The 18,560-nt window shown below is 42.2% G+C and overlaps 1 protein-coding gene across 3 annotated transcripts in view; it reads left to right on the top strand.

Annotated features, from left to right (window-relative positions):
- Positions 1-18,560, top strand: part of SCML4 (Scm polycomb group protein like 4) — a 144,416-nt gene that overhangs the window by 80,690 nt on the left and 45,166 nt on the right. For all 3 annotated transcript variants that reach the window (XM_001147023.7, XM_001147087.8, XM_054686182.2), the window contains one exon: positions 17,131-17,260. In XM_001147023.7, coding sequence (XP_001147023.1) covers positions 17,149-17,260 — 112 coding nt within the window. In that variant the 5' untranslated portion in view covers positions 17,131-17,148. The remainder of the gene's footprint in view (positions 1-17,130; positions 17,261-18,560) is intronic.

The raw sequence follows: 18,560 nt of genomic DNA, 5'->3' as shown, positions 1-18,560 counted from the left end.
AAAAAAAAAAAAAAAAAAAAAAAGATAGCTTAATAGTACAGATGGGAAGAGTGGCTACCTAATACCCTTCCTGTGCCTCTTTTCAGGGTCCCTGTCTTGCTGATGGTAGGTATGGATTGCTACCTGTGGTCTGTGGGGGAAATTATGACACAGTCACAAGGCAGGGGCCATTTCCTCGGGTTGAACATTGCGCAGCACCTAGGGTAGGGACTGTATCCCCTGTGTCTTCTGTTGCCTACCCCCCAATGCCCATGCACCCAGGGCTGGAACAGGGGTCAGGGGTGAGGCTCAGCGGTGGATCTGAGGCAGTGGTAGGCTGGTAAATGTTTTACAGCTGGCACTCTGAGCGTAGCTCTGACATGAATATTAGTTGTTATTTTCACTCATGTTAAAGAGTAAAATGAGCGTAAACGATGAGGTCTTATGTCAGAGCTTTCCTTGTTTGTCAAGACTGAGAATGACTTCCTTGCTAAATTCGATAATAGTTCTGTTTTTTATCTGGACAGGGTTTTGTTATACTATGTTGCCCAGGCTGGAGTGCAGTGGTTATTCAGGAGCAAGATCATAGCTCACTGCAGCCTTGAACTCTTTTTCTTTCTTTTTTTTTTTTTTTGAGACAGAGTCTCACATTATTGCCCAGGCTGGAGTGTAGTGGTGCAATTTCGGCTCACTGCAACCTCCGCCTCCCGGGTTCAAGCAATTCTTCTGCCTCAGCCTCCTGAGTAGCTGGGATTACAGGCGTGCACCACCACGCCTGGCTAATTTTTGTATTTTTAGTAGAGACGGGATTTCACCATGTTGACCAGCCTGGTCTTGAACTCCTGACCTCAGGTGATCCACCCACTTGGGCCTCCCAAAGTGCTAGGATTACAGGTGTGAGGACTGCACCCAGCCAACCTTGACCTCTTGGCCTCAAACAGTCCTTCTGCCTCAGCCTCCCAAACAGCTGGGACTACAGGCATGTGCCACCATGCCTGGATTGGATAATAGTTTTTGAAGACAAAAAAGAATTTAAGTATTTTGTGCTATTCACATTGTAACAGCTATAGACATGACATGCTTTTAAGTTTAATCTGCATTTTTAGTATTTTCTCCATCATTTTTTAAAATCTATAAATCAACACAGCTCTAATTCACAGCATTTCCCAGATTCCTTCATGGCCAATATTGAGCCACCAATGTGACATCCCTGAATATGGATTTGGGAAAAGATGTACAGCAGCAAACCCTTGGAAATACAGATGCAGTCGTAAAATTAGCAAGTGATGAGTTGTCAGTATTTATTACTTTTGTTTTTAATAAACTTTTTATTTATTTGTTTGTTTGTTTGTTTAGTTTCACTAAGTAAAAAACGACTTGTGAATGGGGCAGCCTCCTGAGCCAGAGTAGGTTCAGAGACTCCCTACAAACTTTATTAACTTGTAAGTGTATATACTGTAATTTTTATTTTTAAAATTTTTTGACACAGAGTCTCACTCTGTCGCCCAGGCTGGAGTGCAATGGCGCAATCTCAGCTCACTGCAACCTCTGCCTCATAATTTTTAATAAGGGCTGTGTTTAACAATCCACTTGCAATACTCCTGAAGATGTAACAATCCTCTCTCATGGACTAGTACAAGCCGGCTCCAGCCCATGGGGGATCAGAGTTCTGCTGAGCTCAGGATGCCTGTATCCGGATGGTCCATGTCCCCATTCTCATCAGCTGGGCTGACAGTTTTGATCCCATTGCCACTGATGCACAGAACTTGACCCCCTCACCAGTTTCTGTAAGAAACCCAATCACACCAAGCAGTTCTTGAAATGTATGGTTTCTACTAAAGATTGTTGGTGTTGCAGGCCATAGTGGACAGCTTCTGTTAAATGACTCTCATGGATAGATGTTTTTCTGAATCCTACTTTATTTAAGGATAGTGTATTAGTCTGTTTTCACCCTGCTGATAAAGAGATACCTGAAACTGGGTAATTTATAAAGAAAAAGAGGTTTAATGGACTCACAGTTCCACGTGGCCAGGGAGGCCTCACAGTCATGGTGGAAAGCGAAAAGTATGTCTTATATGGCAGTAGATAAGAGAGAACGAGAGTCAAGCGAAAGGGGTTTCCCCTTGTAAAACCATCAGATCTGGTGAGACTTATTCACTACCACAAGAACAGTATGGGAGAAATTACCCCCATGATTCAGTTACCTCCCACCGGGTCCCTCCCACAACACGTGGGAATTATGGGAGCTACAATTCAAGATGAGATTTGGGTGGGGACACAGTGAAACCATATCAGATAGTACTTTTTTGTTTTTCTTTTTCTTCCTTCTCTCTCCTGGTACCCATGGAATACTGGCTTCATTGCCTCCTCTCTTGGATTCCTTCGGTGAGGAGGAAATGAAACCATTCCTTCCCACCTCAGGCAGAGCAGGAGCCCTCCCCACCTCATCACCAGTCTCAGCCCCTCTCTGGATACAGACCAGCATCTGAACCCATAGGATCCGAATCCTGTCCCACATCATTTGCATCTCTGAAAGGCACAAGAAAGGGTGGGCCATTCCACTCCCACCTCCAAGCATCCCCTTCTGCTTTCACTGTGATGAAGGCAATCTATTCTATTTGGGTAATTTTACTTTCCTAAGAAAGTGTTAGTGCAATGATTATTTAATTAGAATCCCAGATTTGACCAAAGCAGGCCTCAAGGCCAAAAGGTACCAGCCCTTCCATCTCTTGGGTGTTTAATATCTCCCCCAAGTGCAGAAGGAAAAATGTATGAGTCGACCCAGTTACAGGCTGACTCCTAGGAATGGAATTAGGTCACTGGCCACAAGCTTCTTGTTATTGGAACCAATTTGCATTTCCAGCAGGCAAGTTTTTAGACTAAAGTCTGTGGTTAAACATGGTGAGCTATTCAATGTCTTCTAACTTTGTTCCCCTGGAGCATCTCCTCAGAACCCCAAGGGAGTTTTGTATGAAGAAAGAATGTGAGTTCCAAGGAGAAATGTGTCCACAAGGAAAACTATGGGCAGGGACATGGACAAAGCTAGTCTTCCTTAAATAGAGGTGGGGAGGTGTCTTAGCTCAGGCTGCCATACCAAAATACCATAGCCTGGGTGGCTTCAATATAGAAATTAATTTTGTCATCGTCCTGGAGGATTTAAAGTCCAAGATCAAGGTGCAGCAGGATTCAGTTCTGTGAGGGCTGTCTTGGCAATGGCTGCCTTCTTACTGTGTCCTCACATGGTGGAGACAGCGAGCGAGCTCTGGCCTCTCTTCCTCTTCTTTTAAGAACACTAATCCCGGCCAGGCGCAGTGGCTCACACCTGCAGCCCCGGCATTTTGGGAGGCAGAGGCAGGCAGATCACTTGAGGTCAGGAGTTTGAGACTAGCCTAGCCAATGTGGTGAAACCCTGTCTCTACTAAAAATACAAAAATTAGCTGGGTGTGGTGGCGGGTGCCCATAATCCCAGCTACTTGGGAGGCTGAGGCAGGAGAATCGCTTGAACCTGGGAGATGGAGGATGCAGTGAGCCGGGATGGTGCCACTGCACTCCAACCTGGGTGACAGAGCGAGACTCTGTCTCAAAAACATACAAAAAAAAAAAAAAAAGAACATGAATCTCTTCATGGGGCGCACCGTCATGACCTCATGTAAACCTAATTACCTCCCAAAGGCTCCACCTCCAACTGCCTTCACACTGGGTGTTAGTACTTCAGTGTATGAATTTTGGAGGGTACACAAACATTCAGTCCATAACAGAAAGGAAGAAAAGGAAGGAGAACATAATTTAAAAAACAAAAATCTAGGCTGGGCATTGTGGCTCATGCTTGTAATTCCAGCACTTTGGGAGGCTAGGCAGCAGGATCACCTGAGCCTAAGAGTTCGAGACCAGCCTGGGCAACATAGCACTACCCTGCCTCTACAAAAAATAAATGAATTAGCCAACTGTGATGGTGCACACCTGTAGTCCTAGCTACTTGGGAGACTGAGGTGGAAGGATTGCTTGAGCCCAGGAACTCAAAGCTAAAGTAAGTCATGATCGTGTCACTGCACTATAGCTTGAGTGACAGAGTGAGACCTTGAACAAAAAAAAAAAAAAAAAAAAAAGTGCATTTATTTTCTAGGGCTGATATAATAAAACACAACAAACTAGATAACAAACAACAGAAATTTATTGTCTCAGAGTTTTGGAAGCCACAAGTTCATGATCAAGGTGTAGGTAGTGTTGGTTCTTTCTGAGCCTGTAAGGAAGAATCTGTTCCATGTCTCTCTCCCAGCTTCTGATAGTGTCAGGCTTTCCTTGGCTTGTAGACAGCTTACTCCCCATGTCTTCCCATCATCTTCCATCTGTGTGTGTCTGCCTCTCCATCCATATTTCCATTTTGTATAAGGATACCAGCCACATTGGATTAAGACCCAGACTTATGACCTCATCTTAACTCAACCATCTGCAAAGACTGTATTTTCAAATAAGGTCACATTCACAGGTACTGAGGGTTGAGATTTCAATATGTGTTTGAGGGACACATTTCAACCCATAATATCTAATATGACAATCTTTGTCTTTTAATTAGGTGTTTAGTCCAATCGTATTTTTAAAAATTACTAATAAATTTGGGCTTAAATCTATACTGATTTTTTGTATTCTATATATTCCTTTTACCTGTCTTTTCTGCCTTCCTTTTGAGTTATTTTTTATTATTTAATTTTTTCTTTCCCATTCATTGGAAGTCAAGCATTCTGTTTTCTGTTGTATTAATGGCTACTCTAAAAATTACAGCATGCTTACTTATTAGAGTTGTCTAAAGTTAACCATACTTTTGCTTCTTCCTAAATAATACAAGGACTTTAGTACACTTTAATTCCATTTATATTCTGTCCCCCACACTTATATATTATTGTTGCCATGCATTTTAATTTTTTCTTTTTTAGCCCCTCCAGTCATCATTATTATTGTTTGATACAGTCATTTTCATTTAAATTCACCTGATTATTTACCACCTCTAAAAAATTCTTCATTTTTATATATCAGACCTTCCACCTGGGTTCCTTGTCATTTTGCCTGAAGTTAAACGAAAAGAAGCTCCTCTAATATAGGTCCTGTAGTGATAAACTCTCAGTTTTTGTTGTTTAGAAGTATCTTTATTTTACCTTCACTTTTGAAAAAAAAAAGACTTTTTTTTCTGGGTGTAGGAGTCTAGATTGTCAGTTATTCCCTTGAAGCACATAGAAGATATTATATTTTGCCGGGTACGGTGGCTCATGCCTGTAATCCTAGCACTTTGGGAGGCCAAGGCAGGCAGATCACTTGAGGTCAGGAGGTTGAGACCAGCCTGGCCAACATGATGCAACCCCATTTCTACTAAAAATATGAAAATTCGCTTGGCATGGTAGCGCCTGCCTGTAATCCAAGCTACTTGGGAGGCTGAGGCAGGAGAATCACTTGAACCCAGGAAGCGGTGGTTGCAGTAAGCCGAGATTGCGCCATTGCACTCCAGCACGGGTGACAGAGCAAGACTCTGTCTAAAAAAAAAAAAAACCAAAGATATTATATTTATATTCTGGGGTTCATTGTTGCAGAGAACTCAACTACTTTTCTAGCTTATTAGGGTGCTTCTTGGAAAGTAATCTGTATTTTTAATTTTAAGATTTTTCTCTCTGTCTTTGGTGTTTTATAATTTCACTTCATTGTGTTGACGTGTGGATTTATATTTTATTCATCCTATTTAGGATTTGCTGAGCTTCCTGAATCTGTGAGTTGAAATCTTTCATCAGTTCTGGAAAATTCTCTGCTATTATCTCTTCAAATATAATCTCCTTTCCATTCTCCATATTCTTTTCTTCTGAAACTCTTATGTTTCAAACTTCTCATATTCTCCATTTCTTTTAACCTCTTTTCCATAGTTTTAATCTATTGGTTTCTGTGCTGCTTTCTGGGTAATTTCTTCTGACATATCTTCGAGCTCATTAATTTTCTATTTAGCTATGTTTACAATGCTGTTAAGTCTATCCATTTACTTCTTAATTTTAGTTACTGTGTTTCCCACTTATAAAAATTCAATTTGCTTCTTTTTCAAATTTACTGTGTTTTTAAAATCATTTTTTGTTCCCCAGATATATTTTCAAGCTTGTCCTTTATATCTTTATACATAGTATCATAGTTGTTTTTATAATCTAAGTTCGATAATTGAAATATCTTAATATTTGGGGGGCTTTATTGCTGTGTGTTTTTATTGCTTATTCTTTCTTTAGTTATTTGCTTCCTTGTGTGCTTGGGTATTTTGGACTGTTATTCATCAACCTTGAAAAATTATTTTTGAGACTTCTTTGAAACCTTTCTCCAGAGATGATGTGTTTTCTTTTGCCTTTCCAGTCACCTGAGACACTGTCATATTGAGTAATTTTTTAACTAAATTCATAGCCTGAGGTTTTCTTGATCACCCAAGTTCTGTGAATTTGGGATGCAAATATATGTGAGGTCCGGCTTCTGGTAATATCTTCCCAGAGGTTCTGCAAATCTCCTCCCTCAGTGTCAAGGCAACTTTTCTTGTAGCCAGGTAGGGGTGGGAGAAGATGGGACAAGTCTACAGCTGGCGTGCCTTTATTGTAGCTCTTAGGGTAAGCCCTGGGCTTCGTAGCAATGCCCATGGCCCAGCTTACACCTATATGTTGGCCTGGTTATTCTTTATATATGTCAATTCCTCCACACTTTTAATCATTTTTGCATTTATTCATTATTTGTAGTAGTTTCAATTGACTGATCCTAATAACCAGTTTTCCATCTTACCAGAAACAGGACTTCAAATAATTTAGAATGCTACATTTCTTCTAATTAACATTCCAAATATGGCGCTAACACTGGTTTTGACTCAAATTCTTTAATGTGTTCAAAAATAATCTAATGAAAGTTACACACACAACATTATGAGTTGGGAAGAGCTTAGAAACCAACAACTGTAACCCATTTAAAGGCTTTGGAAGATGAAGCTTAGAGGAGCTGAGTGAGTTGCTCAGAGTCCCGTGTGAGTTGGCAGTAGAACCAGGACTAGTGTGTCATTTGTTATCTCTAAGACCTGTATTCTTGCCACTGCCCTGCAGTGCAGTGGCAATGTGTAGTTGACTGAAATTATGTCCATTTCCCCGATGAGGAAATATGGATTATTTCCTTTTCTTCATGCCCTCTCCCAAAGTTCTGCACAGAACTTTTGCTGTCTCATTCTGAAGGTTTATTACTTTAGTATTACAGAAGGAATGTTTTGAAACTTAGAGACAAAGCCAGTATTATTGCCCAATAATAAGTCTAGTTAGTAAGTTAACCAAATCATCAATAAGTAAATAAATGCTAATGTTTTATAACTAACATAATAAAAATGTACTATTAAAGCAAAGATTTTGTGAATAGATGTAGATATTATCCTAGGTTTTGTGCTTTCTCTCACCCGTCACTTCAGTTCCATCTCAAAGTACACCCTGAATCCAATCAATTCTTTCCACCTCCCTACTTCCACCCTAGTTTAGCCACCAGTGTCTCTCAGCTAGACCACGTGATACCTCCTTAGTAGTGTTCTTTTCTGCACTTTGCCTCCACCTCCCCATCCATTCTGCCTAACAGCAGCCGTATGTATGTATGTATGTATGTATGTATGTATGTATGTATGTATGTATTTATTTTGAGACAGGGTCTGGCTCTGTCTCCCAGATTGGAGTGCAGTGGCACAATCTTGGCTTACTGCAACCTCTGCCTCCCAGGCTCAAGCCGTCTTCCCACCTGAGCCTCCTAAGTAGCTGGGACTAAGGTGCATGCCACCACACCCAGCCATTTTTGTTTTGTTTTGTTTTGTTTCGGGTTTTTTTTTTTTTTTTTTTTGTATTTTTTGTAGAGATGGAGTTTTGCCATTTTGTCCAGACAGGTCTTGAACTCATGAGCTCAAGTGACCCTCTTGCTTCAGTCTCCTAAAGTTATGGGATAACAGCACTCAGAGATTCTGATGTGAGCCACTGGGCCTAGCACCATATTTATTTTTATAAAATGAAAACTAGCTTGTGTGTTTCCCTGCTTAAAATCCTGTAATTATTTCCATCACTCATAGAATAAAATCCAAGCTTGTTATCCTGACTGTATTTGTTTCCTTAGGGCTGCTGTTACAAAGTACTACCAACTGGGTGGCTTAAAACATCCTTTCTGGAGGCTAGAAGACTGAAATCAGGGTGTCAGCCGGGCCATGCTCTCTTTCTGAAGACTCCAGGGGAGGGTCCTTTCTTGCCTCTTCCTAGCTTCTGGTGGTTGCCGGCTGTTTCTTGGCTGTCAACACATTACTCCAATCTCTGCCTCTGTCGTCACATAGCATTCTCTCCAAACAGGTGTCTGTGTCTGTATCAAGTTTTTTTCATCTTATAAGCACACCAGTTATTGGGTTAAGACCAACCCTAATGCAGTATGCACTCATTTTAACTTAATTACCTCTGCAAAGACCCTATGTCTAAATAAAGCCAATATTTGCAGGTACAGGGGATTAGAACTTGAACATATGTCTTTTTAGAGAGACTCAATTCAATGCATAACGCTAAGTTAGAAAACTGCCATTATCTCATCCTAACCACCTAACTTGACCTCTTCTTGCACCATTCTGACTCTTGCCCACAGTTCCAACCACTCTGGTTTCTTGAAGAAGCCAAGCTTTAGAATGTTTGCACAAGCTGTTCTGTCTGCCTGGAAAGCTTTCTCCAGTCACAACAGGCTACCTCTAGCCACTCAGATCCTGACTTAATGTCACCCCTTTATGGGCCTACCCTGGTCACCTAGTTGCTTGCATTGAGAACAAGAAGTTTATCTTCCCCATTCACAGCTGAATCTTCAGCACCTAGAACAGTTCCTGGCACATAGTAGGTGCTCAAGAAGTTTTTGTTGAATAAATGTCTGTCTGATTGAATGAATGATTTTTTTTCCTTTTTAGATTTGGCTTAAATGATGCCACTTGGAAAGGATAGCTATTACATAAGCAACACTTAGGAACCATTTCAAGATGGATTGGAAGCATGTTTCACAGAGGGGATCATCTGCGAGGTGTGAGGAAAAAGGGTCGGTTTGCAGAGATTTCTGAAGATGTGATCCCAAGAGATAAGCATGGAAAATGTAGATGGGTTCCAGGAAAGATGGGCAGTTTCCTCCTCCTGCCATCACTGCATGAACAAGAAACTTGGGACTTATTTGCATTTTTGGAATTTCTAAAAGTAACAATAATAATACTAACACCAATAATGACAATTAACTTTTATTGAGTTCTCACTTTGCATTATGCTAAACTTCTGCATTTAATTCTAACTACATCCCTGTGTGAGAGCTATTATCTTTACAGATGAGGAAAGGCAGGCTCTGAGGGCCTAAGTACTAAGCCTCAGAATCAGCGAGTGGCCACGCTGGACATTCAATCCAGATCCAAAGCTGGTATTCTTTTGCATGTGCCCACTGCTGCCCTAAACACATTTTAAAATTTTGCTTTGTTGGCTTACCCTCTGCGGATGTGCCAGCAGCCTCTATACATCCTCATCCTTCCCCAGCCACACTCTCCATCCTCAGATTATCCACCTCTTGCTACCAGTCTGTCAAACAATGTTTAGATGGCATTTCTGTTACTGCCAAAGCCAGATGTTTCTAGAAAAATCCTTGAGTTTTATATCAACCGATCCTCTCCCCTTTAGTGTCCTCTTGGCCGCACATCTCCATTTCCCCCCAAATCCCCTCCCAATTCTTTCCAGTGATGTTCTAGCAAATGTCTTAGACAAGGTCCTCCCCTAAATGACAGCTGGAGCCAGAAATTCCCCAGGCCCATATTCTGGTTCTATAAATGGAAAAGAAAGATGAGCTGATCCCAGATTCCCCAGCCCCCCTGGTGGAGACTCCAGCTGGTAGGGACACTTTGCCCTACCGCTTTGTCCCAGCAGTATTCTCTAATGAGGCAAAGCACAGACTTTGCCTTGGATGAGGGGTCGCCACACCTGCTGGGTTGAGGTTTTGAATCTCAGGTAAAGGTGGCAACTGCACTAGCACTTGGGCAGGGATGTTGGCTTTGAAGGCCCAGGATTAGCTCCTTTATGTCAGAGCATGGCGTCCTGCACAGCAAGATGCTTCCAGTTCTGTGCTGCCAGGAAGAGGCCTCTCTTCTCTCCTCCTCTCCATTTACCCAGTTTATTCTGCCACATCCTGTTTTTAATATTTTGAAAACAAACACTATTTTAGAATAGTTTTTGGTTTACAGAAGTATTGCAGAGATAAAACAGAGAATTCTCATGTACCCCGCACCTGATTTCCCCCCATTTTTAACATCTCATATTACTGTGGTATGTTTGTCTCAACTAGTGAACCCATCATAATACTTCATTATTAAATAAAGTCAATATTTTATTCCGATTTAATTAGCTTTTCCCTATTCTATTCTATTCCAGGATCCCATCCAAGATACTACATAACATTTAGTTGTCATGTTTCCTTAAGCTCCTCTGGGCTGGGAAAGTTGCTCAGAATTTCCTTTTGTGATGACTTTGACAGTTTTGAGGAGTACTGGTCGGGTATTTTGTAAAATGTTCTGCAATTTCAGTTTGTCTAATGTTTTTCTCATGATTAGACTAGGGTTAGGGGGCTTGGGGAAGAAGATCCCAGAGGTGACGTGGCATTTTCATCATATGGTGAGAGTACATGCTAGTGACATGACTTAACACTGATGATGTTGACCTTGATCATATGGTTGAAGTCTTATTTATCAGGTTTCTCCATTGTAAAGTTACATTTCCCCTTCATTTCCTTACTGTACTCTTTGGAAGTACTCACTGTGCACAGCCCATCCGTAAGGAGTAGGGAATTGCGCTTCACCTACTTGAGGGAGGGGTGTCTACATAAATTATTTGAAATTTTTATGCATGGGAGAGTCGTTTGTTCTTTCCCTTTTATTTACTGAGTCAACCACCTATTTATGTCAGTGAGGATTCATGAATATTTATTTCATACTTTGAATTATAATCCATTACTACATTATTTATTTGTTGTTCCTCTTGGTCCGAATTTAGCCACTGGGAGCTCTTTCATTTGGCACCTGTGTCCCTATAACCAGTCCCCACCATTGTGTGTGTTTTGTTTCCTTAGTATTGTCTTACTTTCTGGCATTACAAGATGCTCTAGGCTCCCCTTGTGTATTCCCTACCCTAGTCCTAAAATCAGCCATGTCTGCAAGGAGTTTTTGTTCCTTATATTGAAGAATGGTGTTAGAAACCACTATATCAGAACTGTGTTTTATTTTGTCCACTTAAAAAACAAAATAGACAGCTTTTTTTTTTTTTTTTTTTTTTTAAGAAACCTAAGGCAACAACAAAGACAAATGCCCTGCCAGAGAACAGCTTGGATAGGTTGCGACAGACAGGGAACCCCCCCATTCCACTGGGGAGAGGTTTGTGCTGATGAACTGGGCCCTGCATCACACTAGAGCAAAGCTTCTAGCCAGTGGGCTCATATCCATGCTCTTCTTTTTTAGGACTTTTCTAAAATCATGGGTGACTCCCTTTTCTACACTAGGCTACTTTTTATTCTTTATATTAAGCAATGAGATTGAAATTTCTGAATGCTAAGTCAAAAGGGTATTTCTACTCGTGATTTATTATCTAGCGAAGGATATTTTTAAAAAGCCATATACTACCCATAGTTGCTCGTGACTTTTTCTTTCACTCAAAAGTTCTAGCAGTTGTTTTAGAGACTGGATAAATACAGAAGGTTTCCTTGCAATCAGGCAATTTAATCTAATCCCTGTAATTTCAGCTGGGCAGAAATGGACAGAAGTAACAGCCAATTATAATTCCATTACTTCATTTGAGGTGGGTTCAGTGAACAGATTCCTCTCTAGTAATTTTTTTTTTTTTTTTTTTGAGACAGGGTCTGTCTCTGTTGCCCAGGCTGGAGTGTAGTGGTGTGATCATAGGTCACTGCAGCCTCGATCTCCTGGGTTCAAGCAATCCTCCTGCCTCAGCCTCCTGAGTAGCTGCAACAACAGGCATACGCCACCACGCCTGGCTAATTTTTAAAATTTTTAGTATAAAGGAGATATCACTATGTTGTCCAGCCTGGTCTCCAGAGCTCAAGCAATCCTGCCATCTTGGCCTCCCAAAGTGCTGGGATTACAGATGTGAGCCAATACACCTGGCCTCTAATAAATATTAAAATGGTGAGGAAACATTAGATGTTAAAGTCATTAGGAGGTCTATATGAACAGTAAACAGTGTCTGGATATTTACGTTTTAGTCATCATCATCATCGTCATTTTTCTAGGGAAGAATCACAAGTATCTTTGTGTGATTTGCTTAAAGATGATAGAGGAAAAAATAATTTGCCAATTCCATTTTTCCCCAGTGAGCATTATTATCTCTGTGTTGGCAGTTAAGGGCTTTAAGCTTGTGAAGGAGGATTTAGCCAGGGTTATCCCAGAAGTCCCTGCCTGAAGTCCTCAGGGACTCTGTCACCACCAGCCTCTCCATCACAAGACATGGAAAGTGGGATATCATTCCTAGAAAGGCAGTCAGGGGACCCTTGGTGCATGGCCTCCATAAATAGGCATGGCAGCCGCCACCCTCATGACACTTGGCAGATGAGGAAGTCACACCAAAGTCAGAGTCACTGAGTCAAAGCAGGTTTATGATCTCCCATTCCCATGACTGAGGTTTCTTTTAAATTATGTTTATAATATTTAGCAGTGTATTCCTACAGGATATGTCCTTTAATTTTGAAATGTGACACTCAGAATAAGATGAAATCTCTATTGTTAATTATAGTTTCTGATTAATATAGAGGTTCCCTTGAGAGCCTCAAATTCAGCACCCATTTAGCACTGTGCAGCCAATGTGCTTGCTGTTGACTGATCTCATTTCACATTCATTTCTGCACATCCCAGTGCCCCCTCAGTGCTGCTCAGCAGCCGTGCTCCATTCCCCAGGCCTCCTACTCTCCCAGTTCATGACCACACCCACCTCCTCTGTCCTCCCACTCAGCTTCCATATCTTGGGGAAATTGGAAGCCATGGGAAGAGACCTTCTGCAAGCTCCCACCTCCACATCCACCCACCCCAGCATTCAAACCTTTGTATTCTGTCTTCCTTCTTGTTGCAATAGATGGAAAGTATGTGCATCCTCTTAGGCCATGGCCTCCCTCATGCACTAAATCTCCTACCCTCTCACCTACTCAAAGCCCTTTCATGTGAGCAGTTCTCCACACACTCTTCTGTACAATCAACTTTTCTCTCTCTACTGGATTATTTTAATCAGCATTAAAACACTATTTTTTTCTCCCATCTCAAAAACAAAAAACAAAGAATCCTTAAAATTAATTTTTTAAATTTTGCTAAAAAACACACAAAATTTACCATTATTTCTAAAATTTACCGTTATTGAGTTTGCCATAAAACTCAATAGTGTTAAGTATATTCACATTGTTGTGCAACCAATCTCCAGAACATTTTCATCTTGCGAAATTCAAACTCTCTACCCACTAAGCAATAACTCCCCATTCCCACCTTCCCCCAGTTCCTGGCAACTACCATTCTACTTCCTGTCTCTATGCATTTGACTTTTGGCTATTGTAAATAGTGTTGCTGTGAACGTGGATGTGAAATATCTCTTGGAGACTCTATTTTCAATTTTAGGGGCTACATACTCAGAAATGGAATTGCTGGGTCATATGGTAATTTTATTTCTAATTTTTTTAAAAACTGCCATACTCTTTTCCATAGTGGCAGCACTATTTTACATTTCCACCAATAGTGCTCAAGGGTTCCAGTTTCTCCACATCCTTGCCGACATTTACTATTTTCTGGGGGGTTTTCATTTTGTTATTTTTTGTTTTGTATTTTTTAATAGTATCTATCTTAACAGCTACCAGAAAGGTGGTATCGCATTGTGGGGCAAAAAAATATTTTAATCCCACTTTGTTCCTTTGCTATGGCTAGTTCTCTGCTCCCTTTTTTGACAAAACTCCTTGAAAGAGGAGTTGACTTTACTTACTGACCCTAATGCCTCTCTTTCCATTTTTCCAATCAGGAGCTACCCTATTTTAAAATCTCAACTCAAAGTATAACTCCTCAATTGCATTTCCCATGCCCTTTGCTTCTTTATTTTCACCATTGGCTCTTATCACCTTCTAACATACTATATCATATACTTATTTATTCATTTATTGTCTCCCCACCCCCGCTGGCCATTAGAATGTCAGTTCCACGAGGGCAAAGATTTATTCTTATCCCAATTCAACCCACTGTGCCACCACCTTTCTTGTTGATAAATTGCTAAATCTAATGGCCACTCCTAGTCTTACTTGTCTAATCAGAGCACTTAGCATGGTTAACCACTATCTCCTCCTTGAAAGAACCTCTCCATTCACTCCCACACTGCCACCCTCTCCCAGTTTTCTTTCTACCCCATTGGGTGCTCTTAGCTGATTTCTTTTGCTTGCTCCTTTCTCATTTCTCCAGGCTCTTCGTGTTGGAATCTTGCAGGGCTCAGTGTTTGGATCCTTCTCTTCTCCATCTACATTCACTTCTCTGATGATATCTTCCATTATTATGGTCTGACATACCAACTCTATATTCATGATTCCCAAATGTACATCTTCATGTAGGCTCTCCCCCAGAACCGTATACTCTACTAGATGCAACTGCCTAGTAATATCTCCACTTGGATGTCTAGCAAGTATCTTAAACTCGACATGTCCAAAACTCACCCCTGATCTTCTCTAGCCCCCTCCACTCTATCCTCCTTCCCTTCAAAATAAACAACAACAACAAAAAAACTACTCCACCTAGAGCCCTCCTGGTGTCAATGCTTGAAGTCATCTTTGACTTCCTTCTTTCTCTCATATACCACATTCAATGTGTTGGTAAATTTTGTTGGTTCCACCTTCAAAACATGTCCAGGATCTGTCTACTTCTCATCACCGCCACTGCTATCATCACCACAATCCACCCTACTGTCATCTCTCAGCTACTGTAGGTTAGTGGTCCTCCCACTTTTGCTTCTTTCAGTCTTTTCTCAATACCATAGTCAGAAAGACTGTTGGTCAGGCACAGTGGCTCACGCCTGTAATCCCAGCACTTTGGGGGCCAAGGCAGGCAGATCATGAGGTCAAGAGTTCGAGATCAGCCTGGCCAACATGGTGAAAGCCTGTCTCTACTAAAAATACAAAAATTAGCTAGGCGTGGTGGCGGGCACCTGTAATCCCAGCTACTCAGGAGGCTGAGGCAGGAGAATCATTTGAACCTGGGAGGCGGAGGTTGCAGTGAGCTGAGATGGCGCCATTGCACTCCAGCCTGGGCAACAAGAGCGAAACTCCCTCTCAAAAAAGAAAGAAAGGAAGAAAGAAAGATTGTTAAAATGTTAGTTTAAATCCTATTGTTTCCCTGCTCAAAAGAGTTCAAGAGTAATAGCTAAAAGCCTGACAGTGTCCTGCAAAGCCCTGCCCAACCTGGCTTTATTACCTCTCCAGTCTCACTCTGGCCTCCCTACAGTTGCACAAACCCTCCAGGCATACTCCTGCCTCAGAACCTTGGGGCTTGATATCGACATTGCCTGGAATATTCTTTCCCTACACACTGTATGACTTGCTCCCTCACCTCCTTCAAATCTTGGGTGCAATTTCACCCAAGAAATGCCTCAACCTCCTTATTTAAAAATGTCAGCCTAAAGTACAACTCAATTGCACTTCTCATGCCCCTTCCCTCCTTATTTTCATCATCAGCTTTTATTAACATGTAATCTACTATATCATTTACCCATTTATTCTGTTTATTGTCTGTCTCCCCCCAACAGAATATCAGTTCCACGAGGCCAAAGATTTTTGTATGCTTTGCTTCTGCTGTTTCTGTAGCAGCTGGAAGAGTGTTGGGCATGAAATAGGCTCTCGGTATATATTTGTTGAACAAATAAATGAGTGAATATAGAATGACTGGGGAACTAGCAGTTCAAATACTATTTCTCCATGACTATTATTAGTATTCTATCCTAAAAATCCAGGACGAAAGTGAAGATATAGATGAGGACTGCACACATGTTAACAATAGGACATACAACCTTGCTACTCGAAGTGTGGTCCATGGACCAGCAGCATCAGTGGTAACTGGGAGCTCATAGAAATGCAGAATCTCCTGTCCCAGACCAGAACTCCTGAATCAGAATCTGCATTTTAACAAGACCCTCTAGAAGGTTGATTGCAAAAATTGAAAAGCTTCGGTGTTGGGCAAGGGTCCCCAGCCTTAACTGTGTATTAGAATCTCAGTATCTTTAAAAACTCCGGATGTGTGAGTCTCACTTCCAGAGACTGACTTAATCGGTCTGGAGTGAGGTCTAGATATAGGTCAGAGGTGAAGACAGGGACATGACTGACTTTCTTCATTACTTTTGGGTAGAGAGCTAAGATTAAAAGTTTGTCTCTGTACTAGTCTTGATATAAAGAGTAACTTGTTAATATGGATATCAACAAGTCATCAACTATTCATCTTCCCCTTACTCCATAAGAGCAAATTTTAACTCCTCCTTTGTGGTTTCAAGTGAAATCATCAAAGTGGCTGCTGCCCACTCTTGTGTCCACATCCAGCCTAGTTTTGTCAATCTGCTGTAGGAAATAAACACAGTGGTATGTCAGCCTCTTGGAGGAATGGCTCCTGCTCTCTTTTCCGGCAGGACCCAGTGATTTTTGTGAGCAGAGAGCTTGGGAGACAGTGAAGAGTTGGTCTCTGGTTGGGTGGATACAGGGAAAGCCCTGTCCACAGGATTCTAGGGAACACATGGGGTGCAGGCTGGAAACTCTCCTATCCGGCATTCTGCACTCAAAGGGTTCATGGATGCCAACTCTTCACACCTCTGTGTGCTCCTGCACTCACTGCCTGACACTGTCATTTCCTGGGTGGCTCTTCTGAAAGGGTGGGATGAGAGGTGATCTCTGAGTGTGACCCCAAATATGAATCCTGAACATGAACTTGAATCTGCAGCTCAGGCCCCGAAACTGCAGGATGGAAAGGTGTGGAAGCATGATAGAAGAGCAATGGTTAACTGCCGTCTAGGACAGAATCTGGAAGAGTGTAGAGAGAATTGCCAGATTCTCATTGACCAAATGGGCTCTCTCTTCCAGATCAAGTCTCGGGTTCTCATGACTCCCTTAGCCCTCTCACCTCCGCGGAGTACCCCAGAGCCCGACCTCAGCTCCATCCCTCAGGACGCAGCCACGGTCCCCAGCTTGGCGGCCCCACAGGCTCTCACAGGTAGGTCAGCAGAATGAACTCCAAGGCTGTGATGGTCTGTAGAGAACAGGGCAGCCATCATCTAGTTGTTACTTTGTGGATTAAAGAGTTGTTGCTGAGATGGCTCAAATGAGGGATTTAGTGTGCTAGCTAGGCAGCAGACAGGATGACCAGAGTCTTTGAGAGCACCAGTTTACATGTCCCACAGCTTGGATTATTTAAAACTTGGTTTTCAGTGCAGCTTGGGTTTAGGTGGTTGCTTTGGTTGGAGGGAGGTGGATGACAGGGGGACACAGGGTGGCCAGATGTTTCTTTTAGGAGCTGGGGTGCGCTGATCCATTGCACTGATCTAAGCCTGCTCACCTTAAACAGTGCTCTTGTTCCTGTGTTTGCTCTTCCAGATTTCCTAAGGAGCCCATTCGCCCTCAGTCTGACCCACTACCCTCCAACCCAGTCAGGGTAGCAGGTATCCCAATCTCTGTCTATGGTGGGGCATCCACCAACTGACAGTTTCATCATAATAGTAATGACAAGCTGATGGTGTCTCTCTCTCACACACACACACATGCACACACACACACACGCACACACACACAGAGAATCCTCCTATGTCACAACCCCAGCCCCTCTCCCATCCCATTTAAATCCCTTCAGTCCCTCCCATTGCTTTTAGACGAAGCCCAGACTTGTTAATCTGGCCGACAAGGCCCTGCAGGCTCCACCCTGTGGGTCACCCCACTGCTCTTCTCTCAGTCCCCAGGACTGGCCACGGGGTCTTAGCATATTCTCTCCCTCCATCTGGAGTGATCATCCCTTCGGGCCACCCTATTCCTCCCTTATATCTCAGATCAGGCATACTTCTCCCCAGAAGGTCCTCATGAACTTTCCTGCCAGGGTCTCCCAGATGGGCTCTCTTAACCCCTCCCTGTGTTTCTCACAGCCACAGTTTCACATGGTCTCACATCAGCTCATGGGATGATCTGAATAGGCTTACTTCCCTAACCAGGACGTAGGCTCTGTGAAGGCAGGCACTGCTTCATTTTGTTCAAGCTTTCTTTGTAGGGCATGGCATAGTGCCTGCATGAAGGTCTCTTATTAGATTTTTCTTATCACCTGGGATGAGACCTGGACTCTACCAGAGTGTCTTCCAAAAGACTTGATCCAAATTCCTTTGCATCACTGGCTACAGTTTTTGAGCAGTCTACTAACTTCTTTAAGCCTCAGTTTCTTCATTAGTAAATCAGTAATAATACCACCAAACCCACATGCCTGTCTTGAGACTATAGCAGGTGCTCAAAAAACAAAAAAACAAAAAAACCTA

This window comes from Pan troglodytes, chromosome 5 (assembly GCF_028858775.2).
Source record: "Pan troglodytes isolate AG18354 chromosome 5, NHGRI_mPanTro3-v2.0_pri, whole genome shotgun sequence".
Taxonomy (NCBI): Eukaryota; Metazoa; Chordata; class Mammalia; order Primates; family Hominidae; genus Pan; species Pan troglodytes.
Note: the sequence above shows the minus strand (reverse complement) of the source record. Positions and strands in the feature narration are given on the sequence as shown.